General features: G+C 39.2%; 1 protein-coding gene across 1 annotated transcript in view; it reads right to left on the bottom strand.

The window, feature by feature from the left end:
• The window catches only part of galnt18b (UDP-N-acetyl-alpha-D-galactosamine:polypeptide N-acetylgalactosaminyltransferase 18b), a 73,776-nt gene that overhangs the window by 24,222 nt on the left and 35,006 nt on the right, over positions 1-14,548 (bottom strand). Inside the window, exons 4-6 of the mRNA XM_069524178.1 lie at positions 10,163-10,346; positions 9,456-9,653; positions 8,130-8,244 (exon numbers count right to left, since the gene is read on the bottom strand). Coding sequence (XP_069380279.1) covers positions 8,130-8,244; positions 9,456-9,653; positions 10,163-10,346 — 497 coding nt within the window. The remainder of the gene's footprint in view (positions 1-8,129; positions 8,245-9,455; positions 9,654-10,162; positions 10,347-14,548) is intronic.

Below are 14,548 nucleotides of genomic sequence, written 5' to 3'. Positions count from 1 at the left end.
TAGGTGAAAGGGAACTATTGGCCGAAATTTAATGTAGAATAATCCTCATGATGTTTTCACGAGTTCGTTTCATCTAAATTGTATGAATTGTAGTTTTCTTTATCCCAGAAAAGGCCCTTTATATTTAAATACTTTATATTTACATCGAAGGGGTCCTCTCTACGGAGGACGCCATGTTTTTACAGTAGTCCAGACTGGACACACTAAACACCTTTTGAGTTTTTATGACAATTAAAGGCTGATTATCACAAAATTCTACACACTGAACCTTTAAATGCCACATCCCTGATAGACAGACTCTATAAAAATGCAATTTCAGTTTCAAAGCAACCTGACACAGATCACTTATACGTGACAGCCTTTTATCATGCCACCTCACTCTGTCTGATGCGAGCAGCCACGGTTGACAGAGAGTTATAAGAGTTTGAAGCTTGGATGACAGAAGTGGAAAATGTTGAAAGCAAGTTGATTCAAGGTTCAAACCTGACAGTGAAAACTATATTAAAGCTGATTAGATTAAGTGTTAAATGTTCATTTTACATGAGGAAAGCATGAGACCATTCAAGCATTTCAAAGAGTCATGAAGCGTCACTAAGAGAACGGACAGCAAAACTCATAAAAATCACAAAACTTCACTAGTTGAAATTGTCTTGTCATTTCAGAGCAGAATTAATGTAAATTGAATTAAAATTTGCATTTTGAACAACTTATATTACAGAAAACTGTCTCTGCTTGGTTATCACACATTTATACAGAAATGTATTAAGTGAATAGGAAACGACCTTAATAACTTCACAACTTCACTTAAATGGACTGTTTTATTTTCGTCAAGAAAAAGAAACCCTATTAAATGATGACATTGATGAGAAAATTATTGAGGGATCAACGTTCTTGTTTAGACGAGAGAGAGAACAGGGTGGATGTACCTCACACCCACTAAAGCTATTAATTGAACCAACAACATAAAGAGTCATTCAAATGCAAAATAGGGTTTAAAACCCACGCACCCACTTATTTCATGTCATTATTCTCCTGTATAACCACCTGACTCCTATCACGTTTAAACAGTTATTAGAGAACCATCTTAGATAATGAGCCATCACTGGGAAGGGGAGGTGATCCAGTAGTGCACCAGATTATATGTTGGAACTGACTATCAATTATTACATCAGAAGTAATATTAGTATTTGCTTTTAAGTCATTCTTCATAAATATATTTGATCTTTCACTGTTGGTTGGACAACAGTCAAAATCTGAATCACCAAATTTGGATCAGGATCTTTTTTACATGTCATGAGCCAAACAACAAATGTATAAATCAGGATAATGATCTATTTAATGGATTATCTTCAAAATAAATACTAGATTCAGCACTATAATGAACATACTTTCATAATTGACAGTACATTGTTTTGTAGATATATGTTTGACCTATATGATTCATGCTAAGGTGCCATTGCTACCTCATTATGTGGAAATAATAACTACAGACAGTGATGTCTGTGGATGATCCAGAACAGTAGAGGAGTAGTTATCTTGTGCACTGGCTGACTCTTTGTTGGCCTGAGCTTCAGGTTCATCCTCTCTTGCTTGATAAGTCTGTCTGCTGAACTCTGTGCCTCGCTTGCCTCCATGTTAAGATTCTGCTGAACTCTATATTTGCCCTGGATCTGCTGTCTGCCCTGTTCCACAGGAAATAACTCACTTTACAAACCTGCAATATATTTCCTTCATTTAGATTTGTATTCTATCTCTTAACTCTACTTTTAGGATCTAGAATATTGATATTGAATTTAATTTGGTAATTTGGCTCAAATTAAATTGTAAAAATCCCCCCCAAAATGTGTATTTGACAAGAGAAATGAAATCAGGCTGCCAGTTTTCAGTCTTAATGTTTTACATGCTTATCCTACATCCCTTGGATTTCACTGACCCTGACATGGCTCTGAATGTTGCCCTTGAACATAAATTGCTAATGAAGAATAAATGCATAGAAATGTAATTTCTAAGAAACAGGGCTGCATCCAGGCAGCCACGTGAAGATTCACAGCCTTGAATTATTAATGTACCACTTACCATCACGCCCTATCTCACTGGAAACATGGAGTTTTCTGGTATGCAGAGCTGTTGACGGCTTTCTTGACTAGTTGTGTCCTCTTTACATGTCTTTAGGAATCTGAACACTGCTTTACATAGGCAACCACTGGTGTGTTCATTTGAGTTGGTATTTGCAGAAAATTAATTTGTATATGTTTATGTAATTCAACCTCTTTCATAAAGTGAGGGTAATACAATTAACCAGGCAACAATTTATGTAATTCACAATCCTAAACAATATCTAATGAGTGAACAGGACACATTTGAGATTTTATTTTATTTATTTAATTGTTTTCTTCCCACATGCTCACTGCTGTAATGCTGCAGACTGATCCTACCTCCAGGAGCAACACGATGAAGAATTTAACTCAGCAGTAAATGACAAGTGTCTTCTGGCACATCTGTAATCCCACCAGCTACAACCACTTGAGAGGTGCTTACTATCAACTAAAAGACTGCAGTCGGAACAACAACCAGCACAGTTTTGCTGCATGGCTGCGGAATTAAATCCACCGAGAACAAAAAGCTTTGTAATGAGGAACTTGACTTATCTTTTTAGACAGTTTCACTCCCTCCTCAGAATTGTTATCATCAGCACAAAAAAAGTGTGAATCCGAGACAAGATAAACATTCGTGCATGTGGCACATACTTTTGGACCTACACAGTTGTCTTTAAACAGACTTCTTAACTATAAGTGTTTCTCCTAAATATCTAGGCTCATAGAAAATGTACTTTGATGGTACTTGATGGTTTTGTTTAAAGAAGTGGAGCGGAGCAACCATTAGCCAGCTCCTCTACATGGATGACATCAAGCTGTGAGAGAGCAATGAGCAAGATATTGACTCCGACTGACCCTCACCACCAGGATCTAAACCAACGAACTGTAATATCGTTCGGGCTTGATGTGTGTGGTCAGATCGCATCGAGGAGAGACAGGTTGATCACAACTAAAAGGGTTAAACTACCTTGGGATCCCACAGGCAAATGGAAATCATGAAGAGGCCACAAGGAAGTCAGCCAGACTCAAGCACCTCCACAGAGTAAGGCAGGTCCTGACAACAACACCTTTGTGGGTTTTGGGGTAAATCAAGGCAAATCCACTTTCATTTCACATATATGACTTTCAGCAGGGTAAAAGTAAACCATGAATAATGAGTAATTGGAGGGAGGTCACTCCAGAAAGATTGTCCACTGATAAATGGCCTCATGAATTCTGACATAAAGGACAAAAGCTTGGGTTGACACCATGAAAAATTAAATAGGTGTTCATTTTACCTGAAACCCACACTCCCACCAAAGCAGACATTGTAAAAAGCATCCACTGTGTGCTCCTGAAACTCTGCTGCCACAACTCATCCACACGGCTGCAGCCACAGTGTGTTCACCCTCTACTGTAGATCACTCCCCTCCTGCTCATGGCCACTAGACTGTAAAGGAAACACACGCCCTCGTCAAATCTTCCTTCCCTGGATGAGATTTGTTGTTGCTCCGATAAGATTTTTTTTTCACCACCGTCAACTTATTTCTCCATGCCATGTAAAACCACCGAGCTGCCAACATCCGCTCTATTTCTGTCTTCTTAATGAAACAACTCATGATTTGACTGAAGTACAATTATATAATATGGTTAAAGAAGCGGAAATAAAACATGTTGCTTTTATTAAATATAACCTAGAACTGAGAATTACTTGAAATGACCTGTAGTTGATTTATATATTTAAAACACACTGTGATGGTGAAAGAACTTTTTTAATTCATCTTTATCATCTTTACTTTATCATTCTGTATAATCATTAGGGAGCTGTGATACAGTTGTATTAATGTAATAATATTTGTTTAACAATTTCAGAAAACAGAGGTTAACAAGTACGGATGAGCAAAAGTGCAGAAAAGGTATGAACATTGTTTAAGCACAATTAAAGCGTGTGTGGTTTAAAACAGTTAGTTGAAAAAAGTATAGTAGCAATTAATTCTAAACGAGCCAGAGTAATTAAAGTGAGTCAGAGTTATGTGAGTGGACTGGTGTTTTTTATCAGTCATGGTCTGCTCATAGTTGCATATGGTTAATATGGTTCTAAATATGAAAATTAAAAATATTACAAAATATTAAAGTTACTCTTCTTTTCTAAATATCAATATCGATAGGAAAAGTAGCGAAATAGTACACATGTTCTTCAGGGTACTGTAAATCAGTATTAATTAAACTGGATTTAATTATTGCTAAAGTGAACTATGTTAATTTGATATTGCTGTATGAAAGCTGTGGTTCAGATCATTGTACTAGAGGGCTACATTGTTTTTCACATTACCGCTGTCACACAAAAGATTTTCTCATCGATTGTTCTGCTGGGCTGAGAACTCGCAGCGGGGTTCAATAGATTTTCAGCAGCAGAGGGATCATTAAACTGAATCAGTGCTGTTTGACAATTATAATCAGAGTCATTTGGGTAAAACATTTTGATATTCAACCTGTGTAATAACACAGAATTCTAAATGAATTTAACCTTTCGCATGATGGAGAAAGTTAAAAACAACAGATGATGATGTTAAAAATTGGTGCACGGATAAATATTCATTTGTTTGATGTTAAATATATGTTATACAAATTCAGATATATAACAATCACAACTTTGCTATTTAAAATGGTCATGTGGAAAATATTACACATTGTGTATATGTAATGTATACCAATACAGGTCAATTCTACTGTATAAATCATTATCGTGAAAGTAATGATATTTCAACTTTCATAAATACTGTGCACAGACCTGCATGATAATTGGTTTCATACGCCTCAATGACCCTCCTTCTTCAACACAACCTTCCAGGAGAGAGCGATGATGTGTGCTTTGGTCTGTCTAGTGACGCACTGTCGCAGCCTGGCGTCACTGGCAAATTACCCAGCAGTCACAGGTGTTTTAGGAAATTATTTGGATTATATTTCACTTTCAGGATCCTGTCCACTTTTCTGTGTTTCACTGCCGGTCTGATTTTAAGAAACGCCTTGCAAAAAATCTATATCTTATTTGGCATCCCAGATAATCAAATGTCAAAAAACATTGTTATTTAAGGCTCAGGCTGACAGTGCAGCAGGACATCTGTGACAGGCGGTAATTTGTGTCGTGGTCTAACGATGTATTTTATAGGGGACAATGATCTTTTCCAGGAACATCTTTTAAAAAATATATTGAAAGACGCCACAGGGGGATCTGTTTGCTGATCTATGTGTTTTTTCTATAATTGCTGCAGTGGTACATTCCCAAAAAAAGAAGAAAGAAAAAAACGTGTTTCATTTGATACATGTCATTTCAGTCAGGACACAGTGTACCCAGCTAACAAGAGATCAGTGGAACCTCAGAGGCAGATGACTCAGACGTCAGACTATTGTTGGTGTGTCACTAGACTGCAAATCTAAGGACTGAGTCTTGCGGTTTTTGTCAGCACAACAAACTTTATAGTAGTTGTGTTGAGGGTTTTTCTTACAGGTGTGTAGCTGTGTTTGGAAACTCAATATAATTTACATTCAACCATCATTTCAATGGCATTTATTTGTCCATATTTACCTCCACTGAGCAGGTTTTGTTACTTGATGGTTTGTTTCTTTGTAAACAGGATTACACAACAACTACTGGCTGGATTAGCAGGCAACTTGGTAAAAGGATGTGATACTGTATGGGTCCCGGAGGATCCCCAATACATTTTGGTGCAAATCCAGGACTTTGTTTCAGTTTCTTTAACGTTGCAAGATCGGATGTTTTTCAACATTTTCCCCTTTTTGCCAGGATTCATGGGCCTTGATAAACAAATCAGGCAAATTTAAGCAACTGATGTCTACTAGTTTGTGCAATGTGGTGCAGCTTGATTGAATTTAAGGGGACTGCTGGTCCTTGGTGGAGGTATGCGCTTTACTGAGTGTCATTCTAGCTTGAACCTATTTGCAACATGCTGTTGATTTTATGAGATCTTAATGTCATAGATTGTGGCAGGAGCCCTCTATCCAGTTATGTCAATAGGAATGTGAACAGATTCTACATTTGTACATACAGATATTTACCTATATTAACATGTATAGATAGAAAATTAGAATGACCTGGGCCTGCTTAACATTTTTATACACATCAAAAGCATGGTTGGATCACTGAAACTATTAAAGAAACAAATTTGTGTAGATCGTGGTTGAAAAATTCAATCTTCCACTTTGTGACCAAATGTGAGCTGAGAGCAGCAGTTCGTTTCACCCTCACACTACCCAGGACAGCTCTTTCAAGCCTCAGCCAAAGCCTGAAGCTGTTGGCCTAGTTTGAGTGTCTCTGAGGATCTGTCAGCAGCCAGTCAGCGTGCTGGCAGGTGGTCTAGAGCCATGACCAACGTGCAGACAGACAGGCAGACAAACAGACAGACAGACCCCCCCCACCCACTCTCTAGGACTACTAATCAAAGGCCAACCCACGGTTCTCCCTTCTTGTCATCCTCGGATCACTGTGTCACTCCCTGTTTCAGAATTACTGATCTCTAAACTACGTGAACCTGCAGGCAAAGGGCGACTTCCTTCAGTCCAACACAACCAAGCCAGTAAACGACATGGAGGGTGACACCGTACTATGAACTGAGAAACCGAGCAATGACCCAAAATGATCCATCCAATTGTTTCTACATGAGTGAGCTAGGACCCTGGTTTAACTCCCATTTACGTAAATGTGAAAGTGGTTTCAGACCTTGTGATAAAATCATCAGAGTGTCAGACTATAAAGCAGCCAGCGAGGCTATTATCAGGCCCAGGAATTCGAAGAGCATGTAATTCCTGGAGGAAAATGACTAAGGGGACTAATCTCCCTTCTTTACTGATGATTGCATCTCTGTCATTAGCGAGGACGGATATTTCCACATTGGGTGTCCTGTCGTAAGCTTGTCTCCATTTCCTCCTCGCAGTGCAATCGAGTGATGGTGGCGCCGAGGAGGAGTCGTCCCTCACTTCTTACTTCCATTGAACAGGCTGAAAGCTGCGTTAATGATCTTTGTACAGTAGATGTGAGCTATCATTAGCGTTCCCTCAGGAGGATTGTTCCTCCTGTGGTCGAGCCGCCTGTGGTTCTGCTGGACTGAGTGCACACCAAGATACTTCCATGGTGTACAAATGAAGCACAACACTGTGAGAAGAATGCAACGCGACTACACACACTGTTCGTCTATTTGCTCAGAATAATGTATTCACACATCACTGCTGACAGGAACAATGATGACGAGTCCTACAGCTCTCAGACGTGCCTCTTCATGATCACCAGGGGATGAAGGTGATCGTTCAGACTTCAGAAGTAATTAGTAGTGATTATTTATTTTCGCTAAAACTACACGAGAGAGAGAGAGAGAGCGCATGTCACAGTGGGTTTAGGGGACACTTGCTGAGGGATAATTCTTTCCCCTGTTTTTTCTTGTTCCTGTCAGAGGATATATGTCCCGGCATTACATTAGCTATTACATTAGCTGTTAAAGTATTGAAAGGATCTGGTTGGCAATATTCTATAATTTTCTAATGCTAATACACCAAAAAGACAAAACACCAAAATTGAATTAATCTAAGAATAATAAATAATACACATAGATGATAAAGTATTTATTGAACTTCACACTTTCTATAAGGTGATTTGAGTCAATATGCAAAAAAAATGGAAAGAAAACTTGTATTCCTTTCATTGTCAAGACTTTTTTTAGACTTGGGTGCAAGCATAAAAAAATTACATTAAATATAACTGTAACCAAAGCAATTACAGATATATTTAAACAATTTAAAACATGAAAATGAAACCAGGCCACAGGTTCTGTACTTTACTTTGAGTCGGTCAAGATAAACCATCCTTCTGCTATACATATATCATAACCAAACAAAATGTGTATTTATCCTTTTACATTCGTTTGAGTTACTTTTCCTATAAATATTGCAGCAGCCCACCAGTGTCATTATCATAGTTAATCATCCACACATTACAGAAATGAACAATGGCCTGGGGCCACAGCCAGACACATTATTACTCACCCTGATGCCAAGCTCCACATTTTCTCCTCCGTACACCTCCATGCCCTCATCCAGCAGACCAATCTCCTCAAAGTACAGCCTATCCACCACGAAGCAGCCAATCAGGGCCGGGCTCCTGGGGGAATTAAGGTGATGTAGATGTCAGGGTATTGGCTTGACCTTCCCATTTTCCCTGTGTCTTCCTGGTGTTTCCCTTCCTACTGGTGCCTGTCTGTGCCCAGTCTGTGCATTTCTAAATGAGTGTGTGTCTGTGTGTTGAGGATTAAAGACTTACTTTCAGGGTTATAGGGTTGGGGACTGCACTATGCCAATGACTGTTCTCACCAAGATGTACAAGGTTGTGTGTGTGTGTGTGTGTGTGTGTGTGTGTGTGTGTGTGTGTGTGTGTGTGTGTGTGAGAGAGAGGGAGATCCAGGTTATGTTGTGGGGATCTAAATATTGTTACACAGTCAAGTTAAGGGAACTTGTCTTCCAAATGGTGAACAAAAGCAAGTCCCCATAAGTGAAGACATGTTTTCAGGTTAGGTTAAGGGTGGATTTAGGGTTAGGTGAGGTTTAGGGTTAGGCACGTAGTAACTATGGTCAAGGTTAGAGTAAGTCTCCAGGATGTGTGTGTGGGTGGGTGTGGCTTCCTTCTTCTCTTGACATTTCTACCTGTGCATCTACAGTTGATCTTTTAATCCAAACAAGCTGCTGCAGTGTGAAGCCTTCGGCCCGTGGACAGACGTCACGGCCAAGTTCTTTGCTCTCTGCGAGGATGTTTTGTGTTCACCAGCTCTTTCCTTATCCTATGCTCTGCTTGTGCCTCAGAATTATGATGCCTGCCTGCCTCTACACTTTCCACATTGCACATGTCTTCATTTGCAAACAGCCTGTCTGGATCTGAGTTGCCCAGTCCGCTCTGCCCACTCTTCAGTGCTGCAGGATGGTACGACCCACTGCTCTGCTCTGTCGTTCCACTTCCTCAGCCAAATCAGACTGAGAACTCGCCAGCCAATCCACCAAACCCGTCTGCAAATCTCTCACAGTAAACTGCCTTCGAATCCCTTTTAAATTCCTGGTTTGTCATTGTAATTTGGGTTCAAGTGGTTATTATGTGATAACAGTAAATCCCTTCTATTTGTCTGTTCTCTTTGCAGGTTATGTTTGTGCTTAGCCCAGTTGCTATGGTGACAGCAGCAACAAGTAGAGAAATCTGACATAACATAACACACAACTTCATTAATCCTGCAAAAATTACCCTTTGATCAGAGATATTTGTTTTAGATAGAAAAATATCATATTAATCACATCATGTTTGATTCCGGCTGTGAAGACTTCACTTACTGTATCGGTGCACTCTTGTTGCCCTTGTGCCACCAGGACTTGGGTGGGTTGAGGTAGCGACACCACAGCTCCCAGTCAAAGCCCTGGGCAGACAGCGGATACTCCTCTATCTCAAACGTGTCGTACTTGATGTTGTCAAACGATGGTGAGACGATTCGGGTTCTGTCTTCTTTAATTCTCTGCAGAATGGGTTCAGCCCTTCAAATGCACGGATAGAGGATGTCATTTTACAGTGGATCTGTTTTGACAGACTTGAACCATTACTCTGGGCAACTTCATGAGATGATTTCATTTAATTCATTAGTCTGACAAAGTCTGACAAGTAAATACTTCTTTGATCATTAACTATTCATTTAAATATTTATTTGCTAACACTTAATTAAAAATATTTAAAAATATGCATGACTTCCCTTCGACAAGGATGTTTGACAAGATGTGCAATAATTGTGACTATGATATTATTTTAATCAACATCAATAATAAATCATCTTTGTATACAGCACTTGTAAAAAGTCCAGATTACAAACTGAGTCACAAAGCAGTAAATACAATAAATAAGTGATAAAATCATCTGATTCAAAAGAGAATAAGAAAACAGTCAGTAGTATTTGATTTTCAACTATTTCCAGCAAACCCACACAGTGTTAGGACTCAAGAACTACTGCTCGTGCTAACATCATGCTGCTCACGTTGCGAGAGTGACTCACCAGCCGACGTTGAACTCGACGTGGGCATCAAACAGGGCAACGACTGGGGCGGTAGCAGCTCTCCACCCGCTCACTCTGGACCGGATCAGACCCTCCTGCTTGGCATGCCGCACCATCTTAATGAATCCTGGATGCTGGCTGTTGGTTTCAGAAACAAAATCCTGCAGCTTCTCCTTTAGCTCATCTGCAGAGCACACATGGATGCACACACACACAGACACAAATGCTTGTAAACACACTTCCACCCACAATACTTTGTCATGTCCTCCTTCACTGGGCTGTATATTACAGGGTCAAAAGTACTCATGCTTCATTGTTTTGAACACTGGACCAGCAGCTTGAGCAGCACAGCTCACCTCCATGGGGCTTAGCAGTCATAACTGGATATTGCAATATTGAGGACTCAGACTGCAATGCTTTTCAAAGCACGGGGGAGGAGGTGGAGAAGGTCCGTTTGGCTTCTAAGTTTACCTCCATTATTACCTGAGCAATATATTGTGTGATGACATACCCTGCAGGATAAGAGTCAGTGCTACCTATAAAATAATCATTGTTCTCCCTACAAGTCCTCTGAGGTAGTAATACTTTTGGCATTTAAAAAATGTGTTAACTCACTGCAGTGTATTGGAGTTTCGAAAATACCTTTTCAGGTGTGAAATGTCAGCAGGAGGCAGCAAGAAGGCAGCAACACCATTATATCACAACTGTAAACTGTACTACCACCAGAACAAAGTTTGAAAACTTAAATCAGCACAGAGTTTCATCATTCCTTGTATAAATTACCTGAGGCTGTGTTCTCACTATTTCTCTTTTAACCTGTGGTGAGCCTTTCCAGTTCAAAGGGAACATGGAGCAGTTGCAGGCAGCCAGAAAGTGGCCACTGCGTTGGCAGGGTGAGGCCTTGTTATGAAGTGGAGAAAAACTTTGTCTTTCAAATACAGCTACACTGGAAAATGTTTTGTTGAAGTAGTCAATCTGATTTGTTTCTGTGATACACAAACTGTGAACATCCTGAAATAAACCTTTCATCCAGGTCACATAAAGGACCTAAAGCAGCGTATGGAGATTCTGCACTGTCATTTTTGTTTGTTTCAGCAGCTGTATTGTTAATACATTTAGTCGGTTTAGTTGATAGTCAGTGTTGGCACTTGTAAGTACAAACATGTCAATGAGCCTTGATAACATCGATATCTGAAACCAGTTACATGTTTTAATGTTGTGACTGTCCGCTGCATAACATCTCATGTCCTTTCATCAGCAAGTGTTTGAGGAAACTATCTTTATTCTTATGTGGAATTATAGCTCTTACTAATTCATCCAAATCATTTTCTATACATAGCAAGAGGAGGCATACTGTGCAGACATGTCTTCATCTGAGTAGATATAAATAAACTACCAGAGGCTTTTTACTCTAATAGTACGTTAGGGGAATGTATGTGTTTTTTTTAAGGAATACGAGAAAACACAGAACATTACTGTGCCTGTAAATGAGTCATTAATCAATACATTATTGAGTGACGAGGTTTTTGACTTTTCATGTCAAGGACAACGAGCAGGACCTGAGTGCTGTGGAGTTTTCTTTTATATCTTTACATTCACTGCTCTTCCACACGGTGTATTGAAAAAATGCTTGATAGATTTCTGTGCTTTGTTCACAACTGTGTTTTGTTGTGTGCAGCTTCACTGCCTCTGTTGTGACTCCACTTCTGTACGCATGACAGCAACATGGGTCAAAGTCCGTATGGCTCCAGTTATGTGTTTTTGTCGTTTTCATTTCTTTTCCCCTTTTTATTCATTGTCTTTTACTTCACTCAGTACCTCTGCCTGTAACTGTGACTTAATATTTAACATTAAAAAAAACAACTATTACAGATGTTTTCTCAGGTTCCTCGTCCATGTGCACCACAGCAATTCAAAAATGACGCAGGATACTTTTAAGTTACAATATACTGACATATCTGTTACCTTAATATGTCTTAACTCTTCCTCGGGCAAAAACTGATCTCATGAGTCATTTAAATGACAATAGGCATAAATACATGATTTCAAAAAACCATATCTGAGTCAGAGATGCTAATCATACTGGGGATGTTGCTTGAACTGCTGCTATCTGGAGCAGAATAACAGTCACTCTACATACACTCCATGCAACACGGGACTATGGTGGTTTACATGTATGTTATGTTGTATGTTAAGTATGACAGTTCCCACTCTGAGGAGCGAGCGATGATCAGTTTCTACCCTTCCTGTTGAACTGCAATCAGCTAACATCTGCAAGTTGAAATCTGCCCTTGATTATATATGAAGGACATAAATCAGAAGGACGTGGACTGACAGGTTTTTTTTTTTGTAAAAATTATTAATAAAAATTTGGACCCTTCTGCTAAAAGAAAAGCTGCTGTAGCTGGCGACCTTTCATAAGACTACTGTATATCCATAATAACTCTCAATCCATTATTAATTGAGACATTCTGCTGTGCGAGTGAATTAAGAATAAGAAATATGAAGTGTTATGCCGCACAGCAAATCAAAATAAAGCACAGTTTATTACACCAGGAACGGCTGATGGCCAACGGTCATCAATCTCTCAGGACTGATATCCTGCTGCAGCTCAGCAGGAAGGCAATAGGCTTTGTGATTTGAGTTGGACCGGAACATCATGCAAACAAGTTTCTAAAATCAGCGTGAAGTAAATCCAGCAGCATTATCCTCAGTGTAGAAAGAAAACATTCAAAGGTTTGTCTCAGAAGATAAAGACCAAAGGTACTAGTGAGGGACAAAATGATGAACACACCATTTAATCTGCTGTCCCCCTCAGTGCGATATACAAAATGTTTATGTATAACTACCAGAGTATGAATAGCGTTTGTCTAAATTCATGAAGTCCTACTGTGAAACCTGTACATGCAAAATAAATTGTCTTCTAAACCTGATATGGGTTTAAAATATTTTTGTTAAGCTTTTCTCTAAATGTGCAAAGATTGTTAATGTGACAGCTTCATATGCTGTTAAACATTTATATATACTGTACATTTATATGCATTTCTGTGTAAAACCAGACATAGGATGTGTTATTGATAAAAACGATTTTAGAAAACTTTCGTTCTGTTGCTGCTTCACTGCTGTTTGCTACTGTATGAATGACCTGCTCTGTCTAAGGGCTGGATACTCAATGTTCTCTTCATGCAAATTGTTCATCACCATGCAGGCGTTACTGCTAGCACAGCAGATGGCAAATCGACATGGATGCAAGTCTCACTGATGCTGTGTAGTTTGCACAGCGCAACTTGCCAATTTTTCACTTCTCAATTCTGCAGTTCTGAAAATCGTGGTCTAAAATATCCGACTGATTCTCAGCCTCCCTCCACAGTTCCACCAGTCTTGTATCAAACCCTGGCAGTTTGTTAAAAAATGTGAGACGCGTGTTGCTGAAGTTCCAGCACATCTTGTAGTTCAGAGTTGGCAGGACGTGCAGTAAACACAGCTTAGTTGGTTTTTGCTGACCTCCCTCCAGCTTTTGTGTGACCTTCATGTTTCATTGGCTGCACCTACAGCTGTTTGCAGATAATCGCCTGGTTTCAAACAGTTGCTGGAACTTCCCTGAACACCTGAGGTGAAGTGAAGGAATCCACATTATGAGATTATGAGTAGCCAAAGAATCTGTTCAGTAAAAAAATGTCACATGCTGTAAAAGCTTAACCTCGATATACAGACCACTCTCGACAAAAAGATTGAGCTGAAAAGATAAGCTGCAATTGAAAGAACAATAATCAGCAAAAAATGGCTAAAAGAATCTGTGTTTTCAGTCCGGAAAGGATTAATTGCTTTCTTTCTGAGTGCTTTTGTAAACTAAGAAATTTATTTCCATTTTAAATGGAAAAAGAAAAATGCAAAACAGACTTTCAGGGACATTTTACAATTGTCTGACATTTTTTCATGGACAAAAGATATTTTGATTGAATTGAGATGCTCATCACCAAAACATTCATCCTCACCTCGATTCACAATGTATTATTATTTCAGATATAATTTGTTACCATGGTGATGCAGAAGCAGGAGCCGAAAGCTCCCTCAAATTTTTCATTCAAAATTCATTTTCTTTGCAGTTTTCTCATCTTTATTACTTGAAGCACTTTTTTACTAATGATTGAAACACATGAATGCAGGAAGCACTAAACTGGAATAAGTTCAGCAAACCTTCAGCTCATCTCCTCTATAATTTTGTTGTGCAATCTTCCTATGCACAACAATAATTAAATTGAATTTTGAGTCTCGAATGATTTAAGGTTTCATTTAAAGTAACAAATCTAAGTCCTCTGACAGCTGCTCCAATGAGTGAGCCCTTCTCAGAACCCGGCTCATAAACAGAGGAGCCTTTCTCGGGCC

Source organism: Paralichthys olivaceus, chromosome 1 (genome assembly GCF_024713975.1).
Source record: "Paralichthys olivaceus isolate ysfri-2021 chromosome 1, ASM2471397v2, whole genome shotgun sequence".
NCBI lineage: Eukaryota > Metazoa > Chordata > Actinopteri > Pleuronectiformes > Paralichthyidae > Paralichthys > Paralichthys olivaceus.
This window is presented reverse-complemented; position numbering and strand designations above follow the sequence as displayed.